General features: G+C 37.6%; 1 protein-coding gene across 2 annotated transcripts in view; it reads left to right on the top strand.

The window, feature by feature from the left end:
• Positions 1-23,987, top strand: part of LOC123514303 (hemicentin-2-like) — a 236,942-nt gene that overhangs the window by 69,171 nt on the left and 143,784 nt on the right. For both annotated transcript variants that reach the window (XM_045272124.1, XM_045272125.1), the window contains exons 3-4: positions 8,676-8,805; positions 23,754-23,941. In XM_045272124.1, coding sequence (XP_045128059.1) covers positions 8,676-8,805; positions 23,754-23,941 — 318 coding nt within the window. The remainder of the gene's footprint in view (positions 1-8,675; positions 8,806-23,753; positions 23,942-23,987) is intronic.

The following is a 23,987-nucleotide window of genomic DNA, read 5'->3' as shown; positions in this document are numbered from 1 at the left end:
TTTCCGTGTCCAAACAGTAAAAAACCGGAGAAAAATCTTTTAACATAAATATAAAAGAAAAATCACTGCGTGAAAGGAAAAGAAACATAACCAAAAAAGGAAAAAGAAACGAAAATTAAAAAGCCTCCTAATTATAGAAAAGAGAATAAAAAAAGATTATTTTTTTTTTCATATATATATATATATATATATATATATATATATATATATATATATATATATATATATATATATATATATATATATATATATATTAAAAATGGCTTTACATAGCTTTGGTAATATTTTAAGTCAGCGCAGCAACAACAAAAAAAGAAATAAAAAAAAAAGAAATCAAGTGTAAAAAAAAAAAGACAATTCCTTCCATTATTTGTTGCCACGTTTTCCTTTAAGTTACACCACCAGTGAATTAGAAACAATTGGGAATTAATTTGTGATCTAGCATTGTTCGACAGCTTGGCTGGTCAAGGAAAATATTCTAGTACTGTATTAAGGGGAAAAACACGTAGACTATCAATCCGAGTGTGTGTAAGTGATTGATGGGCTGCAAAATTCACATCCGGGTTATCATAATGCCACGTGCACTGCTAACAAGGAGGAGGGATTTTGTCGGCAATTACGCAGTTCCAGTAGTTTTATATTCCCTTACTGCACACATCGCTGAACTAATTATATTTGGCATAACACCAATAAACACTATTTAATTTTATAAGTAAAACTAATCCTACCTAACCAAACTGTACTTATAAAAATATATATTCCATCTACTACGTGTTTCATGCCATGTTTTTTTTTCGTCATTGAATAATTCTATAAATTAATGAATTTCGATGAAAGTCTAGCAAAAAATATTTCACACCCTATTATAATTTTCTTCCCAATAATAAAGTGACAAAGCCTTTTAAAACTACAATGATTGTGCTAACTCTAATTCCATCTACACATTTCTTCTTAAAATAATCAAACCTAATTGAGTGTAGACATTATACAATCTAACACAAAAGTTTGATGTAGGTGTATGTTAAGAGAAAGGTGATAATACAGAAAAATACACACAGTTTTCCTGGATATAAAGGGGTGCAAAAAGTTGTAAATAAAAGAGTTTTGTCGTTTTTTTTTCTATTTTATCTTCTTCACGGTGTTCTTATAATCTTTAATTATGTTTAATTATGTTTCATTCAACAAATATTCTCTCTTCTTTTCGTGTGTACTTTTCATCCTCTTTGTCACAATTATTCTTTTGTTATTTTTCTTAATCTCTCTCTTGCACTGCTTTGATCTCTTCTTAGCCTTCATAAACTTTCATTCTCCCCAATATTTTTTTTATATAACAATTCTTTCTTCGCATGTGTACTTCTTCTTTTTCACAATCACCCTTTTCATAATCTGTCTCTAATGCATTTCCTTTCTTTCTTCTTTCTCTTCATAAACTTTAATCATCATCCATTATCTTCTATTCAACACCATCATTCTCTCTTTTACCATCTAATTTCAGTGTGCTTTCTTACAATCTCTCTATACTTTTCCTTCCTTCATTTTGCTTCTTCCTCTTAACTTGTTCTTTGTCTTATATATAACCTCTTGTTCTTCCCCTTGCTCCTTACTTAACTTTACTATAACTTTTCCCACCTGCTTTTATCTTTTTTTGTCATAATTCTCTCTCTCTCTCTCTCTCTCTCTCTCTCTCTCTCTCTCTCTCTCTCGCACACACACACACACACACACACACACACACACACACACACACACACACACACACACACACACACACACACACACAAAACAACAACCCTTCTCATATTCCCTATCTATTCAGTGTTTTGAATTCGTCCGTAACTAAACACTCTTCCTTTCTTCTCTCTCACTAACGCTTACTAGTCAATCCTAAAACTTTTAACTCTGGTTTCTCTCTGCCTTTTCCTCCACCTAACCCTCTAACTTTTCTATGCACTAACTCTACTTCTTTCTTCCTTCCCATCTAACACTTTCACTGTCCTCTCCCCTGCTTTTCTCTCACTATGACGCTCCCTCTTAACCTCTAACTAATACTCATTGCCTCATCTTTCCCCATGCATCATCCAGAAGCTAAAATAATTCATTCTCTCTTTCTCCTCTCGTATCACTCCTTCACTTCTCTCGTACCAAAGATATATTTTCGTTCAGTATCATGCAAGTGCCTCTAAAACTTCCTGCTTTCCATTGTACCCCAGGCCGCCCAGCAGAGAAAAAAAACATCAACAACATACGGTATACAATATTCACAAACAAGCAACAACATATACAAGACGAAGGTAGCCTGAAGTTAATGTACTTAGTGGAGAGAGAGAGAGAGAGAGAGAGAGAGAGAGAGAGAGAGAGAGAGAGAGAGAGAGAGAGAGAGAGAGAGAGAGAGAGAGAGAGAGAGAGAGAGAGAGAGAGAGAGAGAGAGAGAGAGAGAGAGAGAGAGAGACAGACAGACAGACAGACAGACAGACAGACAGACAGACAGACAGACAGACAGACAGACAGACAGACAGACAGACAGACAGACAGACAGACAGACAGACAGACAGACAAAGACAAACAATCATAACAATTCATAGAAAAAAAAATGAACATTAAAAAAATAAATGAACCATGAAAAGGACAGAAGGTGACTCCATTAAAAAAAAAAAAAAAAATGAACTGTAAGAGAAGACACAGATCCTCAAAAGACTAACGCCAGATTAGCTCAAGACAGGTGACTAATGACGAGAAGAAGCCTCAGGAACACTGCAGGCTGACAAATCATTGGAGGATAATCTCAAAAAACAGATCCCGGAAGTTAAGAAAAAGGAGATAGAAAACGAGATGAGGAAGAGAGAGAGAGAAAAAAGGAGAAGAAACCCTGAACAAAAAAGAAAAGAAAAATGAGGGAAAAAGGAAAGGAAATAGATCGTGCTGAAGGTAGAAAAGAAATTACACGAAAAGCGAAAAAAAAGAAGTCGTGATGAAAATAAGGAAAGAGGAGGACAATTCAGAACTAGAAAAAGAGAAGAAAAGAGGAAATATATTGAGAAAGGAGAAATGTCAAAGCGAAAAAAAAGAAAACATCGAAAAAAATACAAATATAAGTCATGCAAGGGAAAAATTCAAGTATTCAACATCATCGTGCTATTTACTTTTACATCTCTATTTTCTAGCGATTTCTTTCTCACGTTATCTTCTTGTTTTGTGTCTCTTCTATTATTTCTTCTGCTTTCTGCTTCTTTTTCTACTTCTACTTTTAATTCTCCCGCTTTGTTTCAGTTACCACTCGCAAAAAAAAAAGCTAAAGAAGAATGCTCTAAAAACAGTCGTGGAAATTAGAAAAAAACAGCTGTAAAAAAAAAATCATAGGAGAGAAACTAATGTTGAAATCACTCACCACTCCTGCACCTCCTCAACAAATCACTCTTTTAGGTCATCTTTCATAAACACGACAGAAAACCTACCTAAATTGCCCAGTACTTCAACTATAGTCTCTCATCGTAGAGTGTTGCCAGACGAGCTCATAAAAGACTGAGATAATCAAGGAAAGATAAATGAAGGTAATGACATTTTCTTTCACTCTCTCTCTCTCTCTCTCTCTCTCTCTCTCTCTCTCTCTCTCTCTCTCTCTCTCTCATTTTCTAAAACATCATTTTTACAATTACAACGATGAAAAGAAAAGAATAACAGTAAAACATAACTCTATCAGAACACTTTTTCCCTTCTCTGCTCGTCCTTAATCACCAAAGTTTGCGAGCATATTTTTCTATTTTTTTTCCCATGTGAAGGAGAAAAGGTTCTAAAGATAAAGAAAAAATATAACAGCTGATCAAGAGTTACGCAGAATAGCTTCGTCTCAAGTTTCAGCGCGAGATTAAAGTACTGCCTGTGATGGGCCGAGTACCGCCTGAGACAAGCATAGCCGAGCCAAATGCAGCCTAGGATCAGAATCAGGACTAAGGATTATAATACTTGATACAACAACCAAAAGGAATTAACACCTGAGCTTTGTACCACCAACTAAATCACATCATTTAAAAAAAAAAAATAGAATTTGATAGTGGTTGTATTTTTTTTTTTTTTTTTTGTTAACCATCCTCTGTATCATCCTCCTCTATATTCCTTCTTTTCATGTTTCTCCTATCTTCTTCTTTTTCATTTTTCATATTTCTCACCTCCTTGTCTTACTGCTCCACACTCACTGATTCTCAACGTCTTAACTTCCGTCCTTGTTCATGTCCTTCACTAACTCGTCCTTCTCTTCCAGCTCTTCACTCACTCACTCAGTCGACAGCCAAGCCACACCGCACAAATAAACACACGTCGCGAGCTTCACCTGAGCGTTCACTCCCTGTCGCCTCCTCTCACCACATTTGCATAATTAGGCCGGGCGGGAATAAAAACTCGTATTAAATAAAACTTTTGCCGCACACACTGGCACATGAAAATGGATGTCACGATTTGGGTGAGAGAGAGAGAGAGAGAGAGAGAGAGAGAGAGAGAGAGAGAGAGAGAGAGAGAGAGAGAGAGAGAGAGAGAGAGAGAGAGAGAGAGAGAGAGAGAGAGAGAGAGAGAGAGAGAATGTGTACCTAACTATTCCAAAAGATTAATTTTTCGCGGACTTTTCGAACACTTCTTGAATAATTATAGCAACGTCTCCCTTCTTATTTAAGCCACGCTTGAAATGCTTCTAATTAGTACAAACTATCTTTATTGGCTCTTTTCATGATTTTAGAAAGCTTACCAAGAATTCTACTTTATTACTGAAAAAAAACCCACTCCATAGAACAAAACAAACCATCCTCGTGGCCTTTGAAAACAATCCAGACGAGAGAAAAATGAGCTTAAAACGAGGCGGAAACTACACTGACCGTGGGAAAAAATACTTCATTTGAGAAAGCAATGAGTGAGAAAACAGTATAAAGAAACGAAACAGAAAGAGTATTAAAGATAGTGAAGAATGAGAGAGGAAAATAAGCAACTGAAAATAGGGACAAGAGACTAATACGTGTAGTGGGGGCCATAAAAGGACGATAAGCATTTGAAAGACAGAGTATTAAGAAGGAAGAAAAGAAGTGAATGACATTACTGGGCGAGACAAAAAGAGGAATAAAAGTGAAGGAAGCAGAGAGCAAGTATTAAAAATGGTAGGAAATGAGAGAGGAGGTGTGAGTGGCATTAAGATTAAAACAAGGATGAGAGAAATGTCATAAGTCCTGAACTCAACACACAGTAGCACAGGATACATTAAGGTGAACACACCAAATGAGAAACTGAACGCGTGAACAGCTGCCCGTAAACACTGCGGAAATAAGACACAACAGCAGGAAAACAAGCAAGGAAGATGAAAAGTACTTAGATAAACAGGGAAGCAATCAGGGATGGGAGGAATAAAAAGTTCGTGAGATAAGAAAAGGCTATCATTATTCTTTCTCTCCTTTCTTTGTAGTTAATGAAAGACTCAGGGAGAGAAAGAGAGACAAAAAAAAAAAAAAAAGAAAGATCTGTAGCAGGGAAGAGTGGGTGGGAAACACATCAGCTACTCAACCCCTCCTATTGAAAACTCACATTAACCCAAAGACGCCTCTCTGATCTAGGCCTAATTAATTTCTCCTTGGTCCATTAATTCCCCGGAGGAGGCGCTGACGGGGTGAGAGAGAGAGAGAGAGAGAGAGAGAGAGAGAGAGAGAGAGAGAGAGAGAGAGAGAGAGTTTGTTTATTCATTCAATTCTTTCTGGTAAACTCTGGAACTCCCTACCTGCTTCTGTTTTTCCACCTTCCTATGTCAAACTCTATAAGAAAAGAGGTTTCAAGCCACTTATCCTTTAATTTACGATGATTATCTTGACATCTCTTTTGGGAGCTGCACTTCAGTAGATTTTATTTTATTGACGTTATGTTCCCTTCGCTGGTCCCTCCTATACTACAAAAACAAAAGAACACAGCAAGTGTATCGTAGTTTTGTTTTCCGTCTTCTTTTTGTAATCATGTACTTTACGATTTTAACATGGACCTAGTAGTTAATAACCATATCTTACCACCTTACTTGTTCTTCTAGGGTAAGACTTTAATTACAAGTGAAATACAGAGACAGGTTAACATGACTACTGACCAGTTATTATTGAGTCAGAGGCGGTGTCAAAAACATAACATCAGAAAATAAAATGACTGTAAAAGACCAGTTGATCAATCTAAGGGAGATTCTTAACACTTGAGTTAGTATCAACCAAAACCGGCTCTTGAATGCATGCAATTTTCTTGCACTAAGTAAGTTTTTACTAAGTGTGTTCCTCTCATGTACAACCCTAACCAAGAAGCCATATTTACATATCAATTTAATTTGCACATTGTCTATATCTTATATTACATGAAACCTTAGAGACTGCTCCGAGCTGGCCCACTGGCTGCTTCTTGATTATTTGAGGTTTTTACATTATGTTCTTATGTCTTGTATTCCAAAAATCTTTGTTCTCTCTTTAGGACCACAATAGCAAATTAAATGATTAGTGTTTTTTTTCTTCCTATCCATAACACAGAATATTGTTAGTAAAAATATCTAGAATAATGAGAACACCTTTTAAAACCTAGACCAAATTACAGAAAAGCTTGCTAAAATGTAAGAGATACGCAAACGACATTCCTATGAATAATTCCTTATGTTTACAAATTATTCGTACGCGTTCTAACATGCTCCCGGGAGGATGGAAGGGAGTTAACTGAAGGAGGGGGTGAAATATTACCTCGCCTTACACATTACGGGGCGTAGGTAATCCCTAGAGCCAATCCGCGGTGCACACAGACAAATCGTTCCATTACACCTTGATCCACAGTGAAAAGCGAGACGGCAGGGTGTAGAGGGAGCCGCAGCGCCCTTCTCCTCCACCCTGCACACCACGCCACGCTATGCCACACCAACTCACTCGCCACGCCTCTCTGTCTTGCCTCACCTCGCCTCGCCTCGCCACGCCAAGTTCCCTAGATAGTCCGAGACAAGGCCTTTCCTTCCCTTCCCTTCCTTATCAATACCTTTCGCAGTGTAATGTTATTCTTTTCTTTGTTCCCGTTTTCATTTCTACTTTTGCTCATCTTTTAATATTTTCCAACATGTATAATCTAATCTAACGTAATCTAACTGAATCAAACCCTATTTCATCAATCAAATTTAACTGAAAATAATTATCACTTTTATTTTAACTTTTTTTGTTTTCCTACCTCTATTCATACAAACCTAATGAAAAAAAACAAATTTAGCTTAATCAATCTTATCACTATGTATTTTTTTTTCCGCGCATTAGCATTCTTACACTTTATTCACGTTTTAACCAACGGACCCCTTTCTTTACTCACAAAATTCAATCTGCTTTCGTTATTGCATCTTTCTTTTCGCATATGTAATCTAACTTTACCTAATTTGATCTGTTATCGTTAGCGTAACTCTCTCTCTCTCTCTCTCTCTCTCTCTCTCTCTCTCTCTCTCTCTCTCTCTCTCTCTCTCTCTCTCTCTCTTTCCGCATGCTCAACCTAACAAGGTAGTTTCACCAAAGAACTTAAGTAAGACGGCAAAAACCCAAGTGATCAACACAAAGCAGCTCCTGACCTCATTCACCTTCCATTTATCTCCTCTGCTATCACTATCACCTTAACCACACTGTCCACTTTCAATCAGAGAGAGAGAGAGAGAGAGAGAGAGAGAGAGAGAGAGAGAGAGAGAGCACTACACACCACACACCAATCAATACTTTTCCATATAAACAAAGAGAACAAGGGTAACCTGCAAAGAAGTCAAATATTTGATACCTTAAGTTAAATTACGTACACAAAGTAACTCCCATAGCTAAATATTTATTTTTTTCCTCTTCAACACACTCACGCCTTCAAAGGAGGACAAAGGAACGCAAGGGAAGAACAGCCGGCAGTGGATATCTTGAATCTGATGTGGCTTGATGATGTTAAGTTAAAAAAGAAAGTGAATGTATAATATACTACTTCTGATCTTAACAATGTCATTTGTTTCTCACTTACTCTTTCCTCTAATGTCAAGTAAATGTCAAATAGAAACGATTGCAATGAACAGTGCTATTTATCATATTTTCTTTTTATCTTAGAGTGATATTTACCAAAGAAGACAAAACCTATATGAAAATACTAACTCAAGATACCACTCCCTAAAATAGCAATGTGTAGAATGATAAATGTCACGAATCTACAGTATCAAGAATAATCAAGGACAAGGACAGCATACATAACTTCATAATCGTCTTAATGAACAATGCAGTATAACGCCACGAAGCAACACTATTATTATTCAACTAAGACTATTACGCTACAGAAGATTAGCACAGATAAAGGTTAACAAAACGTCGTATACGTTCTACTAAAGGTACAACCTCCTTAAGAAAACAATACAGGGTGGCAACTAGAGGAAGCAATAATAGTATGACTTATCCAAGGGTTATTATTGTCTCGTGTAAGACGAGCTCAGGACAAGAACAACAGAACTGATAAAAGAAGACGCAAAATTAAGGTAGACGTTCCCTCAAGAAAACTGCGCTGAAGGTACCAGTTGTCCGCCCCTCTCACAAAAAAAAAAAAAAAATAAATAAATAAATAAATAAACCGTTCAAAGGTAAGTCCCGTTACATTGCTAACTGTCATGAAGACTCACGCAGCCTTTCCTCCCCTTGCAGCAGTGTGGTCAGTGACGGGCGTCCCGGGCAGATCTAGCGACCTGCCCTGCTACCTCAACCCTCGCACGCCGGGGGACAGACCAAAGCTGATCCTGTGGTATAAGAGAGGGATCCGCACACCAGTCTTCACGTGAGTGTTGTTGATATTACCCTGTCTCTCTCTCTCTCTCTCTCTCTCTCTGACTAATTCTTTCACCCTATGATTCTCGTGCACTATAATTCTTTTACGCTACAACTCTCGCACACAATAACTCCTCCACAATAAATCTCATATGTACTATTTAATCACTATTTTTTCACACTAAAACTCGTATATTATACCTTACACTACAACGTTCGTACAATATAACTCGTGTTGTGTTACTCATATACTCCTTTGTAACTTTTATACTGTACAATTCGTAGTCTACAACTCCTACACACTATAACTATCACTTCTTCTCCTTATGGGTCTCGGATAACTAATCTAATTATCGCACATTTGCCTCTCAATATTCTGGTAAAAGTTTTCCGTTTTATTGTTTCCCTACTACAATGCGTTTGTTCTTTGTTGCCCATCCCCCATCGCCATTCTCTCTCTCTCTCTCTCTCTCTCTCTCTCTCTCTCTCTCTCTCTCTCTCTCTCTCTCTCTCTCTTCAGTCTATTATAAAAATGATCACAGAATATCATATATGCAGTATGAGTCTGACGTTCCCTACAACCAACGACATGCCATCAAATATCTACCCATATATATATATATATATATATATATATATATATATATATATATATATATATATATATATATATATATATATATATATATATATATATATATATATATATATATATATATATATATATATATATATATATATATATATATATATATATATTTATTTATTTATTTATTTATTTATTTATTTATCTATTTATTTATTTATCTATTTTATTTCATTTTATTAAAAATACACAAGTGTCATCAGTGGCATATGTACGGCATGGTAACTCATCTGTACGACAATATGAAAAGTTTATCAAAGCGCCATTTGGTGTCACTGTGTAATCGTTGTTGCTGCGCCATGTCACGAGCACGGGTAGTTGTCATAAGCCGAATGAGGGAGGTAAAAAGTGGAATGAATTTCTTATGCCATCCAAGCAGGGAAGGAAAAACTATTGATGACGATAATGACATTCTTTACTTCAATTTACTTCATAATCTACCTAATCCAACTATTTTTAACGGTGCAGTCACACAAGAGTATGACAAGAGGGAAGAAGCACAAGGGAATCAGTAACCAGTATCGATTAGTCTAGACAAACACAAACATTCACCTCCCACAATGTGTTTTTAATCAGCACCGCCATCGACTTTGTTCCAAGAAAGAAAATTAGCAAGAGGATTTGGGCGACGGCAGGAAAACACGAAAATGAAGTGATATAGATGAAGCATGATAATAACACAAAGGAAGAGGAGGAGGAGGAAGAGGAGGAGGAGGAGGAGGAGGAGGAGGAGGAGGAGGAGGAGGCGGAGGAGGAGGAGGAGGAGGAGGCGGAGGAGGAGGAGGAGGAGGAGGAGGAGGAGGAGGAGAAGAAAGAGGAGGAGGAGGAGGAGGAGGAGGAGGAGAAGAAAGAGGAGGAGGAGGAGGAGGGAGATCAGTACAGTTAATGGAGTAAAAAATTCAAGCCTAAAAAACATTTAAGATCACACAGCAGATAAAATAAAGGAAAGAACCGACGAACGTGAATAAAAATGAAGACAGAGAGAATGAGGCTGTTAATGCGTTTCATTAAAACTTGTAAGGGAGGAGGAGGAGGAAGAGGAGGAGGGGGAAGAAGAAAAAGAAAGGGAGATCACGCAGGGAAAAAAATTGAAACGCTAAATGAGACGGAAGAGCTAAAGGTATTGCTGGGAAGGAAAGAATTATTGAAGGAACAAGAGGTGGCGAGAAGAGTATATACTAAAAAATATATATTAATACCAATTCACCTACTCTTAGTGACTTCTAGCACATAGGCTTCATCAAAAGTGATGAGACGAGACAGGAAAGCAAGAAACATTAGCCACACCAAGCCTTTTTTCTTCTCATCGCGCAGGGTAAACATTCTCCCCCCGCCTCTCTCTCTTTCTCTGTCAAAGGCAGAATAATAGAGGTAAGGTAAAAAGTGTTAAATTCTTTAAACCATTCAACCTCGTAAAGGAAAGCAATTAGGAAATGATGATGACAAAAGTGAAGGTAACGGTGTTGATAATGACAGATCTTGCAACCTACTGACTAATACAATATCGTCAATAACAAGTTTAATCACCTAATTAGGGAATAAATGGATGTATCAAAATCCTAATTAATAATGTAATAAAGCAAAATTCTAAGCAAATACTGCAAACATGCATAATGGAAGAGAACATATAAGTCAAGGGTAAGCACTGAAGCGGAACTGGCGAGGTCATCATGCTTAACAGGACCGTAACTTCTATACCAAAGCAATGTAACCCAACTAAGTCAGCGCTCTCCCATGACAACTAGTTATGATCTACAGTTTGTATCCCTCTCTGTAAAAAAGATGGATCAGAATTAAATTTAGGCAAATCGTCACGTTGACCATAACTGTGTAACACTCGCATGGTCGAACACACTTCCCATGATGCATTTCACGGTTTCCTTGTGGTAAAAATCATATCATAAAACTGCTGCATATATTAAAAACATTATTCTAAGTTGCATGTTCGTACACTCATTACATACCTACCAAAAAATTGTATCCTGAAAATGTATTTAAGTATTATTGGCCATGATTCACTACGCAGCAAAACCCAAGAGTATGTTCTAGAGCTGGATTTCTCAACCTTTCAAGCTTTGTAGACCTCATACATCCACTTATCTATTCAGGGGATATAATCATTTTACATTTGTATGTAGCTCAGCTTTAGCTAAGCACACTGTTTGTTTGGCATTACTTCTTGTTTTGATGTGGATGGTCAAATAACATATTTGTATATTTTCCTAAGAGACAAGTAAACATCACTCTGGAAAAAAAAACCTTAAAGGTGAAGGCCTACATAAGTGTTGCCTATTTTCAGTAGTATAGTGTGGTCAAATGAAAAACAAGCAAATAAACAAGTTAAACCAGTCACGCCACGTGTTCAGTCAGCATAAGTCGACGGCAGAATGCATACAGCTCCCAGGCTGAGCTCTGCCAGCGCGCTACTGTGTAGCAATTGTATCATGATATGCCATCCCGGAAGCAATGTTGCAAACAAATATAACTCTCACTTTTTAAGCATTTAGTCATATTAACATTATAATGCACTATACAAATAATCACAAAATTCTGAGATACAACTAGCGGGGAAAAAATGAAAAAAAGCTGGACATATTAATTAAGACATTGTGTAGTCATAAAATATCATATCAGTTAACTGTCATGTTCAATTTCCTGCCCCACGGACTCCTTGATAGATTTCTGCGGTCTCCTAGGGGTCTGCGGCCCCCTGGTTGAGAAACACTGTTTAGAGAGCCTGTGCTGCTTCGTGATGGCCGCGGTCCGGAAGGGCCCCACACCTGTCCACTTCTGTTCTGTGCTATAGGTGGCCTAGATTTCATGTGGATTCCATGTGTGTAATGGAATGATTAATAGCAATATGTTAGTGAAAAAAAAAAAGGAAACGGAACTTCACAAGATTTCGAAGGGGTTAAATGAGAGAAATAGCCTAATGACAGGATTACATGAAATTATAAAAATCCAAAGAGATGATAAAACGTGACATGAATGCAAGACAGAAGCTGATGAAAGAATAAGCGAACAAATCAAGGAACGAGAGATTTACGCCACTTTCTGAGTGACTTTATCATTGTTTTGCTGGTGACTATTATTATACATGACTAGACATTAGCCGTAACAAGGCAGCGTGTGCAGCGCTTTGGTTGCGTGGCGGAGCTGCTCAGACCGTAATTCCGAAACGCTTTGGTCTCACCCCGAACGCTTTCAAAGGCGGCAGAGTTAATTTGTCGGGTCTTCAGGAGTGTTCCTTTTGCTTATAAAGTAGAAACCGTGTTGATTTATCAAGAGAACCGTAAAACATTTAAAAAAAAACAGTGTAGCGTCAAGGAGAAACATTTAAAATGCTTTGAAGTTCTGACGAAGAAGTGCTTCGAAAGTAGTCGTCTTAACTCTAACGTGTTTGGCAACAACCTCCACCTTGCATTCTGCTGAGTATTTTCTTATTTACCTCTATTTGCCCATGATGAGCATGAGTTCCACGATCATGTATGTCTTTATTGTTTACGAAATACGTTGAAATGTACCAATAGTGACATACTTAGAACATTGATTAACACAACGAAAATTACTGAATTGTGAATATACGACACCAGTAATCTAGCGTTGCCTGATCGGAGGACGACGTAACAATATTTACCTCTTTATTGATAGTTACGCCTCATCACGATCCCGTTTTCTACTAACCTCGAGCATGTACACATCAGCCTTTTGGAACAAATGCACTACTTCTTTCAGTCATTTGTTACTTAAAACTGCTGGTTGGCTAATAAGAATGACATCATGACACTCACCTCATTACCACAAGTTAAGACTCGTCACGTCCTCTCATGTATTAGCCTTGACTACATGCACATCATACACTGGGAATGCACATACCTTAACCATCATGTTGTTCCTCAAGACAGTGTCTAGGTCCTTCATATTATAAGATCGCCTAGCGGAGGATCGTCACTCCCGCTTAGCTCGGCTCCACCACACACTACGCCATTTCACCATTTCATCTCGCCTTCCTGTTGATAATACACGTTCCACCTCTTCAGTAAAGCCGTGGTCATCACACAGAAAAGGAATAAGACACTGCACGATAAGTGATACGTACACAAAAAACAATACAGAACATAGTCACTCCCGTCGAAGCGAAGTAGAGATGGTTATGTGATGGGCAACAGGTGACGATGCAAGGTTCTGTTATCATACTGCGCTTTTTACCTTCAGTTCTTATCATTATGAAGTGATATATCAAAGGTAAAGGATACAAATTAATTGAAAGTTAGGGAGCAGTGAGAAACTTACCCTAGACTGACGCAACAAAAATGGAGAGGCAAATACGTAATCATATGTCCGCCACCGCAGGAAACGTATGTGTGTGTGTGTGTGTGTGTGTGTGTGTGTGTGTGTGTGTCTCTCTCTCTCTCTCTCTCTCTCTCTCTCTGGTATATAAAAAGCATTCAAATCCATTGCTAAGTCGTCTATGATATATGTATGTAACAGGGAATACCAAAGTCAAAATAGGCCTGTTGTTGTTTCCTTAAGGATTATAATTTGGGTAATAATGTTACTTTAGTGTACTCCTGTCTCTATGATAATCTGTACTATCTATTACTACTACTACTAATACCAAAACTACTACTCATACTACTACTACTACTACTTCTATAATAAGAACAACAACAACAATTACTACTAATACTAATACTAAAACTACTACTCATACTACTATCTCTACTACTACTACTACTACTACTACTACTACAATAAGAACAACAGCAACAATTACTACTACTACTACTACTACTACTACTACTAGTAGTAGTAGTAGTAGTACTACTACTACTACTACTAATATTACTTTCTTATGCCTTAGGTGATGTTATTAAATGTGTTCTTCCTTTGCTGTTAATAAAGACTTGATCAACTTTCCTTCATATCCTCCTTCTCCTCTTCTTTTTTTCCTCTCGCTTCTCCTCTACCAACTCCTTTAACTCTTCTACCTCGACATCTTCCTGAAGTTCTACACCAATTACCACTCTCACTCCTTCACTTCCTCCCTCCTCTTTCTTCTTCTTATTGGTCAGTGATTCATCCTTCTTTTCCTTTACTTCTAACCTCAGCTTATCTTCTCTTGCGTATCTTCTCGCTGACAATCAAATCCTTCTTACCTTTCTTTTTCTCTTTTCTTTTCCCCCATCATTATTCAACTAGCTTTTTCCTTTGCTCCTTCAGCAGCCGTTGCTTCCAATTCTGTGACTATAGAAGGAGGAAATGCCGTCATCAGCCCACATCACCCGCCCTCTGTGTGACGATCACTAAGGCCATGCACTGATTGTTTCCAATAATTACTCTTTTTGTTTGCCAAAATAAGTCTACCAACGGCAAAAACTGATCTCTCTCTCTCTCTCTCTCTCTCTCTCTCTCTCTCTCTCTCTGTGTGTGTGTGTGTGTGTGTGTGTGTGTGTGTGTGTGTGTGTGTACAACCGCTGGCCATTCTAACAACAATCAAAGCGACATGCGTTGTGTAAGTGATCAAGTGTTGCGAGATATGTACCAGCGTATTACAAAGGCGTGTTTGAGCGGCAGCCAGATCGGTAGTACTTCATTGTTTTCATAGCAATATTTGTTCATATTGGGAAACTGGAAATCCATCGCATAATTATCGTCAAAGTAATTACACTATCATAAATGTTTCAGGGCGCACAGTACTCTAAACTGGAAAAATTCGGTAACATTTAGCGACTTAGTATTCGGATGCAGCAAAAAAGAAAAGAAAAAAAAAGAAGAAAACAATAGCAGTTTGTTAATAATTTCATGGAACAAATGTTAAGGAAGTTTCTTAAATAAAGGAAGATATAGCGCATGAAATAAATAAAAGGAGGAACATAAAATCAAATTGAGAGATAGATTGACGTTAAGGTGATTTCATTGTGTGTGTGTGTGTGTGTGTGTGTGTGTGTGTGTGTGTGTGTGTGTGTGTGTGTGTGTGTGTGTGTGTGTTTGTGAGGCTATTTTTGTGCACTGTTGGTCTGATTCAATAACAAATTCTTCTACAAATAATACAAAAAATACAAAAAAAAGACTTATTATCAAACTTAATAAAGAAGATGTACATACGAAGGAAGTAAAAAATACATAACATTCAATAATAGAAATGGTAAACACACACACACACACACACACACACACACACACACACACACACACACACACACACACACACACACACACACGCACACACACGAGAAAAATCCTTAATAGAATCCTCAGACGAAAATAAAAATAAAGGAAGGAAAAATACAGATAATATGTAATTCTCCAGGACACGCGTGACAGATTTATTCGTACTGCGGGAACCTGGGAAATTAAAAGCCCCTTAAGAGCATTAGCGGGCAACACTCCCTGACATAACACAGTAGCGTCCTTTCAAATCCCCCCCTAAAAAAAGGCTCCAGTCCCTTCCTACCCCAAAGAAAGTCCCCATCAGCTTTTCACTTCCTCCACAAATTTCTCACCATCCACCCTCGTCCCAAAGCGTCCCAACCACCTCTCCCACGTTCCTGCTCCCCAACTAAGACCTATTCTACAACCACCAACATTGTCCACTCCCTCTCCTCCCCACTAAGTTCTTGCTCTTCTCCCCTTTCCCATCATGGTCTCTCCACTTTTCTATCTCCAAACGTACAGTAAGACCAACTCCTTTTCTCTTCTCTCTCTTCCTTCTATTCCTCCTCCTTTCCTCCTCCTTCTCTCCCTCAGCAAGACCTCCTCTCCCCCATTCTCCCCTTCCAGCATTTAGTGTCACGGCGTCACGTAGTAAATTCTTAGCTACTTAAACTTTCATGTTGTAGCTTCCCCCTTCCTCCTCCCCTCCCTTCCTCCTCCTCCTCTCCTTCTCCCCCCATCTCTTCTTACTCCCTCCACACGCGTTTTATGGCTTTCCTAAGTCTCGTAAAATAGTGTGCTCTCTCTCTCTCTCTCTCTCTCTCTCTCTCTCTCTCTCTCTCTCTCTCTCTCTCTCTCCAACATATTTTTTCATGTGTTAAGGAGTCGCGCCAAGGGTACAAAAGGTAAAAGGGAAAAGTTCACTATTTTGTCCCTCACACAGAGAAGCTAACTAAAGAGGAGAGGTGAGTTTTAATCACTTCACGCTGCTTAACCCTTTCACTGCTATTGTGACATATTTGATTACTAATTACTCTGAGGCTTGTTTGTTTGTTTTCCACAGCCTCTTTTAAACATCGCAGAGCTTAGATACTGTATACGTATTCATTACCTCACTCTCTCTCTCTCTCTCTCTCTCTCTCTCTCTCTCTCTTGTACGTGTTCATAATGATTCCACACATTTTTTCTAGTGTTGTAAATTGTTACATATCGCAACGAAAGCGTCAAAACATTATTTAGAAACAGATTATGGAGCTGTGATAAATCTAGATATAGGAGCTCTAAAAAGGAAATAAAAACCTATCTATTTTTTGTTAAGATCTCTCTCTCTCTCTCTCTCTCTCTCTCTCTCTCTCTCTCTCTCTCTCTCTCTCTCTCTCTCTCTCTCTCTCTCTCTCTCTCTCTCTCTCTCTCTCTCTCTCTCTCTCTCTCTCTCTCTCTCTCTCTCTCTCTCTCTCTCTCTCTCTCTCTCTCTCTCTCTCTCTCTCTCTCTCTCTCTCTCTCTCTCTCTCTCTCTCTCTCTCTCTCTCTCTCTCTCTCTCTCTCTCTCTCTCTCTCTCTCTCTCTCTCTCTCTCTCTCTCTCTCTCTCTCTCTCTCTCTCTCTCTCTCTCTCTCTCTCTCTCTCTCTCTCTCTCTCTCTCTCTCTCTCTCTCTCTCTCTCTCTACCTGAAAACCTGCCCGCCTCAATACCACCACGAGTCTTGCCAGGTAATGAAGCAGCAGGGCAGGTGATGGCCAGGTGACAGGTGGAGGGTAATGTACCACCACTCTCTCTCTCTCTCTCTCTCTCTCTCTCTCTCTCTCTCTCTCTCTCTCTCTCTCTCTCTCTCTCTCTCTCTCTCTCTCTCTCTCTCTCTCTCTCTCTCTCTCTCTCTCTCTCTCTCTCTCTCTCTCTCTCTCTCTCTCTCTCTCTCTCTTATCAACACGTCTTGCCTGAACTAAACATACGAAAGCTTTATTTTTTTTCTGAACGCTTGAAGAACAGCCATGTCAGTCACTTATTGGTGTTGGTGTGGTTGGATTAGGTTATATTGGCGTGGGACTGGTTCGGTTTGGTGAGTAGGTTAGGTTGGGATATGTTGGGTGATATATATTAGATTAGATCATTCACGTAAATACGTCTTGATAGGCCGATTTTCATACGTTTCGCTGTTTTTTTCTTTCTCTATCCTGTATTCTAATTCTTCCATTCAAGAAATGTAAAGATTTGATATTCAGCCTAACCTAACCTAACGATATAACCTAACATAGCGACAAAAACAATTTATATAACAGGTAATGATTATGATGATGATGATGATGATGATTACAACGATAATTTACAAGGAAAAACCATAACACGGACAGGGACACCAATACTTTTGACAACTCCAATTATCATATCCAATATTCTCATCCTCCTTGATCCACAGAACAGAAATCACATTCTCATTTCGGCATCTCATTCTCTTCCCTCACAGCCATGTCCCTCACAACCCCGCCCATTAAAGCCTCGCCCCTAACAGCCTCCTCAAGCAACACTCGCGTGACACAGAAAGTCTCGAGTTTTCTCATAACAAGTTGCGGTGAAAAGTGCAAATATTGGCACACCAGGAATATTGCTTCGGGCAGCTTTCTGACTTGAGATTAATCCATCCTGAGTTTAGGGATACAGCTGTGACCTTTGCGCCTCTCTCTCTCTCTCTCTCTCTCTCTCTCTCTCTCTCTCTCTCTCTCTCTCTCACACACACACACACACACACACACACACACACACACACACACACACACACACACACACACACACACACATATATACATCATCACCATTATCATAATAATAATAGCATTAATAATAATAATAATAATAATAATAATAATAATAATAATAATAATAATAATAATAATAATAATAATAATAATAATAATAATAATAATAATAATAATAATAATAATAATAATAATAATAATAATAATAATAATAATAATAATAATAATAATAATAATAATAATAATAATAATAATAGTAATAATAATAATAATAATAATAATAATAATAATAATAATAATAATAATAATAATAATAATAATAATAATAATAATAATAATAATAATAATAATAATAATAATAATAACAATAATAATAACAATGATAGTAATAATAATAATAAAAAGTAATAACAATAATGATAATAATAATAATAATAATAATAATAATAATAATAATAATAATAATAATAATAATAATAATAATAATGATAGTAATAACAATTATAATAATTATGATATATACAATAATAACACTAATAATAGTAATAGTAATGATGATAATGATTATAACAATTATAATAATAATAATAGTAATAATAATAATAATAATAATAATAATAATAATAATAATAATAATAATAATAATAATAATAATGATAATAATAATAATAATAATAATAATAATAATAATAATAATAATAATAATAATAATAATAATAATAATAATAATAATAATAATAATAATAATAATAATAATAATAATAATAATAATAATAATAATAATAATAATAATAATAATAATAATAATAATAATAATAATAATAATAATAATAATAATAATAATAATAATAATAATAATAATAATAATAATAATAATAATAATAATAATAATAATAATAATAATAATAATAATAATAATAATAATAATAATAATAATAATAATAATAATAATAATAATAATAATAATAATAATAATAATAATAATAATAATAATAATAATAATAATAATAATAATAATAATAATAATAATAATAATAATATAATAATAATAATAACAACAATAATAATGATAATGATAATAACAATAATAATAACAATGATAACAATAATAATAATAATAATAATAATAATGATAATAATAATAAATAATAATAATAATAATAATAATAATAATAATAATAATAATAATAATAATAATAATAATAATAATAATAATAATAATAATAATAATAATAATAATAATAATAATAATAATAGTAATAATAATTATAATAATTATAATAATAACAAAAACAATAATAATAATAATAGTAATAATAATAATAATAATAATAATAATAATAATAATAATAATAATAATAATAATATTGATGATAATAATAATAGTAATTTGGACACTTTAACTAATCTATTAGCCTTTAATTCACCTTTTTCTTGTTTTTTTTTTGTTTGTGGTGGAGCGAACATTAGCATTATTACTATTACGATTATAATATCACAGGGAGATCCTTTCATTTTATTGTTTCAAGTCACACAAATGTCAGGGGACCGGGGGCTAAATTAATAAAATTCCCACAGGTGCCATACGTGAGCACTATTAGACTAATTGGAATTAATTGTAACTGCTGACCCTCCCTCTCATTAACCCACTCCCCTCACCCCTCTCTCGCCATTTCCCTACCCTTCATTCTCTCCGGACGCTTTCACTTCTCTCTTCACCCCAATTTTTTTACTCTCCGCTTCATCTACCCTCGCAGATTCCCTTCTTCCCGTTCTCTCCTTTTCTTCTTCATTCCTTCATATCTTCCCTCAACTCCCTCACTTGCTCACTCCTTTCTCTTTCCTTCGTCTGCTTTACTGAACCATCTCCCGTCCTTCCCTTCCTTCACCCCCTTCTTCACTCCTATGAGTCTTCATCATCTGCTTTTCCCATCTCTTTCCCTTCCCTTTTTTACCGTCATCTCTTAGCTATACATTTTTTTCTCTTTTTATCCCTCCCTTACAAACACTTTTTTCTTCCTTTCTCTTGTCTCTTTCCATCGTCCTTCATTTCTATTTTATTTTTCCTTTCATTAATCCTGCCTTTTCCTCTCCTATTATTCCTCACTTACACATTCCTTTCCTCTCCTCCCAACTCTTCAACCTTTTTTTTTTCTCACTTTCTCGCCATTCCTTCTTCAACTCCATTCCTATGAGGAAGAGTACCACATCTCTTCACTCCACCCACCTTGCACCTCCGCTTCACTCCCTCCCTTCTTTCATTGCTTCTCCCGTTCCGTTTGACCAGCGCGCCTCAGGACAGCGGTTAGTAGTGGAAGAGAACCAATTGTAGACGAGAGAAAATAAAAAAAGAAAAACATGGAAGACGAAACGGAGGTGAAACGAGAACAAGAACAGAGGCAGAAATGACGCGAGGGAAAAACACACACACGAGAGAGAGAGAGAGAGAGAGAGAGAGAGAGAGAGAGAGAGAGAGAGAGAGAGAGAGAGAGAGAGAGAGAGGCGGGGGTTGGGGGAGACCTGTTGAGTTAATGGCCGTAGTCAGAAGCGCTCCGTTCTCCTAACACAACTGTTTTCAAATGCTGCGAACATGATTAGGCGGATTCTCAAAAACGTTTCTCTTGTCAATAATGAAAAAGGAAAAAAAAACCTTGTTAATCTATCACTGGAACCATGAAAATACATACTTAGAATCCCGTGTAATTTCAACCATATCCTTCTGAAAGTAGTGGAGGAGCGGAGCAAAGTGTTTCAGAATATGGTCCAAAATATCAGCAGGTGCTTCGTGAGTCAAGGCGAGACACGCAGAGAGGGAGGCAGTGAGCTTGGTGGCGTATTGGAGGGGGAGGAAATACACGTTCGTTTATTGCTCGGAGGAAAGAACTCGCTCCACTGAATCCTGAGGTAGAAGTGAAAGTTATAGAAGAGCCGTGAGAGGGTACGCCGCTATCAAGAAAAGAGAAGGAGGAGGAGAAGGAGGAGGAGGAAGAGGAAGAGGAGGAGGAGGAGGAGGAGGAAGAGGAAGAGGAAGAGGAGGAGGAAGAGGAAGAGGAAGAGGAGGAGGAGGAGGAGGAGGAGGAGGAGGAGGAGGAGAAAGGAGAGGAGAATATGTGACATGAGGACCTATTGACTGTCACCAAAGAGGAGGAGATTCTGCTTTCATCGTCAGTTTCATGTTCCCCGTATCCGTAGGGTTGTATGTATGTATGTATATATGTTAGAATGTTTTCATCTCTGTCTGTATGTTTCTCCCTACCTCCCCCCTTCTCTCTCTCTCTCTCTCTCTCTCTCTCTCTCTCTCTAAGCAGTAAACACAATCCACACACAGGCATTGATGTCACAAAAACTAATCCCTGAGCGGACACAAGTCAGTACTCCACAATGGTACTCCCTGAAGAGCCACTGACGAGGATGCAATTTGAGCCTTGTGTAATCCTTAGGAGTCTGCACCGGGAAAATCTGAGAAAGGACAGAAGGAAGGGTCGTGGTGGGGGCTAAGATCACAAAAACAAGGGCTGTGGTGAAGGGGGAAGCATATAAGAGAGAGAGAGAGAGAAAACTCGCTGACGTGCTGATAAAATTTTCACTTCCATTCTTTTCCCTTTCCCTTCTAGTCTTTCATCCAGTTTTCCGTGATCTTTAAGCCCTATCTATCCCGTTTTCTTTTTCGTTTTTTTTCTTATATTTTTCAGGAGGCACTCAACTATATTAAAAAACAAAAACAAAAAAATTAACGCTTTGAATTCGAAAGGGAGTTGGAAAGTGGATGAGAGTGTGTGTGTGAAAAAGAACATCAAAATTTCCTTCACGGTTGTTATGATAATTGTTTTCATCCACATTTCTCCTTTTTTTCTTTATTTGTTTGCGTTTGTGAATCATCTCTTTTGTTTTTTGTTCTTTCTTGTTGTTGCTGAGTTCGGGATAAGAAAGTTAGGGTCTTCTTAGAAGGAGAGAGAGAGAGAGAGAGAGAGAGAGAGAGAGAGAGAGAGAGAGAGAGAGAGAGAACGAAAAAGACTGGAGAGAAAAAAAAAAACTGAGAATCAACCTATCAACCAATAAAACTCCCGCGCACACACACACACACACACACACACGCCCGGTAGCTTAGTGGTTAGAGCGCTGGCTTCACAAGCCAGAGGACCGGGGTTCGATTCCCCAGCCGGGTGGAGATATTTGGGTGTGTCTCCTTTCACGTGTAGCCCCTGTCCACCCAGCAGTGAGTAGGTACGGGATGTAAATCGAGTAGTTGTGACCTTGTTGTCCCGGTGTGTGGTGTGTGCCTGGTCTCAGGCCTATCCGAAGATCGGAAATAATGAGCTCTGAGCTCGTTCCGTAGGGTAACGTCAGGCTGTCTCATCAGAGACTTCAGCAGATCAAACAGTGAAACACACACACACGATCAGGACATAAGAAAGGAAAGGAAGATAAAATGGAAGACGGGGAAAGGGAGAGAGAAAGGAAGAGAGTGAGAGAGAGGGAGAGGGAGAGGAAGAGAAAGAGAAAGGGAGACTAGGGATCAAGTTAAGGGCTTCCAGGGGCGTGGATCACCTTATCGCCCTGAGCAGCCTTGCCCTGCCTGAGAGCGAGGACTACGGGAGAGAGCGGCTTACCATCATAACACTGCATATCCCTTCTCCACTTCGCCCTCCATTTCTGCCCACACTCCCTGCCCACAAACAACACCATTCTGCTCCTCTGATTCCTACTCTGACAAATCTTCCATACCCTTATCTAGCAGACACAGTAAATATCATCTTCACTTTTCAACAGACACACAAAACATCACTTTTCTTAACCAACAGACACTATAAAAACCATTTTTTCTATTCAATTGACTGTAAAGATCGTTCTCTCTGTTCATCGGAAACAGTAAACATATCTTTCTCTATTCAAGATTCACAGCAACCATCTCCTTCCCTTTTATATTCTGATCATCTCTAACTGCATTTTCCCTCCATCTTCTCGTAAATAGCCATTAAGAGTTATTTTCCATGTTCTTTTCCTTCAATCCCTCTTCTTCCTTTCTCAATTTACAGCAACGACACCCCTTCCCCAGTCTCATCCTTCTCCCTTCCTCTTCTCTCTCTCAGTTGCCATGTCCAGCCCATTATCATCAACTATCCTTCTCTTCTTCCTTTTTTTCTAATCAAAAGCCACACCCATAGACATTCGCCAACCTCTTTGATTTCAGTAGCTATTAACACTAACACCATTCTTGATTCCTTTTTTTAACAGAAACATCCACTACCAGCCTTCTTCACCCTCTTCCTCCGTAGACACTCCCACGAACACCCTTCTTTCTTCCCCCTTTATCTCGACAGCCACAGTAACTATTAACTTTCTTCACTCTCTTTCTCAACAGCTACACCTACTAACACCTGCCATCTTTTTCTCCTTCTTCCCACAGTTACGATGGTCGCGAGCCGCAGCTTCAGTCGGGGACGCACGAGGCTGTTGGGGCGCTAACGCTGAGTGGAGGCGCTGCCACCCTGACCTTGACCAGCGTGGGCGAAGACTCCGGCGGTCTATATGAGTGTCGGGTGGATTTCTTCAAGTCCCCGACCCACACCAGTCTCGTGAACCTGACCATCATTGGTGAGTGTGTGTGTGTGTGTGTTTATGTTTATGTTTTTATGTGATA

This window comes from Portunus trituberculatus, chromosome 37 (genome assembly GCF_017591435.1).
Source record: "Portunus trituberculatus isolate SZX2019 chromosome 37, ASM1759143v1, whole genome shotgun sequence".
NCBI classification, from domain to species: Eukaryota; Metazoa; Arthropoda; class Malacostraca; order Decapoda; family Portunidae; genus Portunus; species Portunus trituberculatus.
The sequence above is the reverse complement of the archived record's forward strand: the minus strand, read 5'-3'. Positions and strand labels throughout refer to the sequence as shown.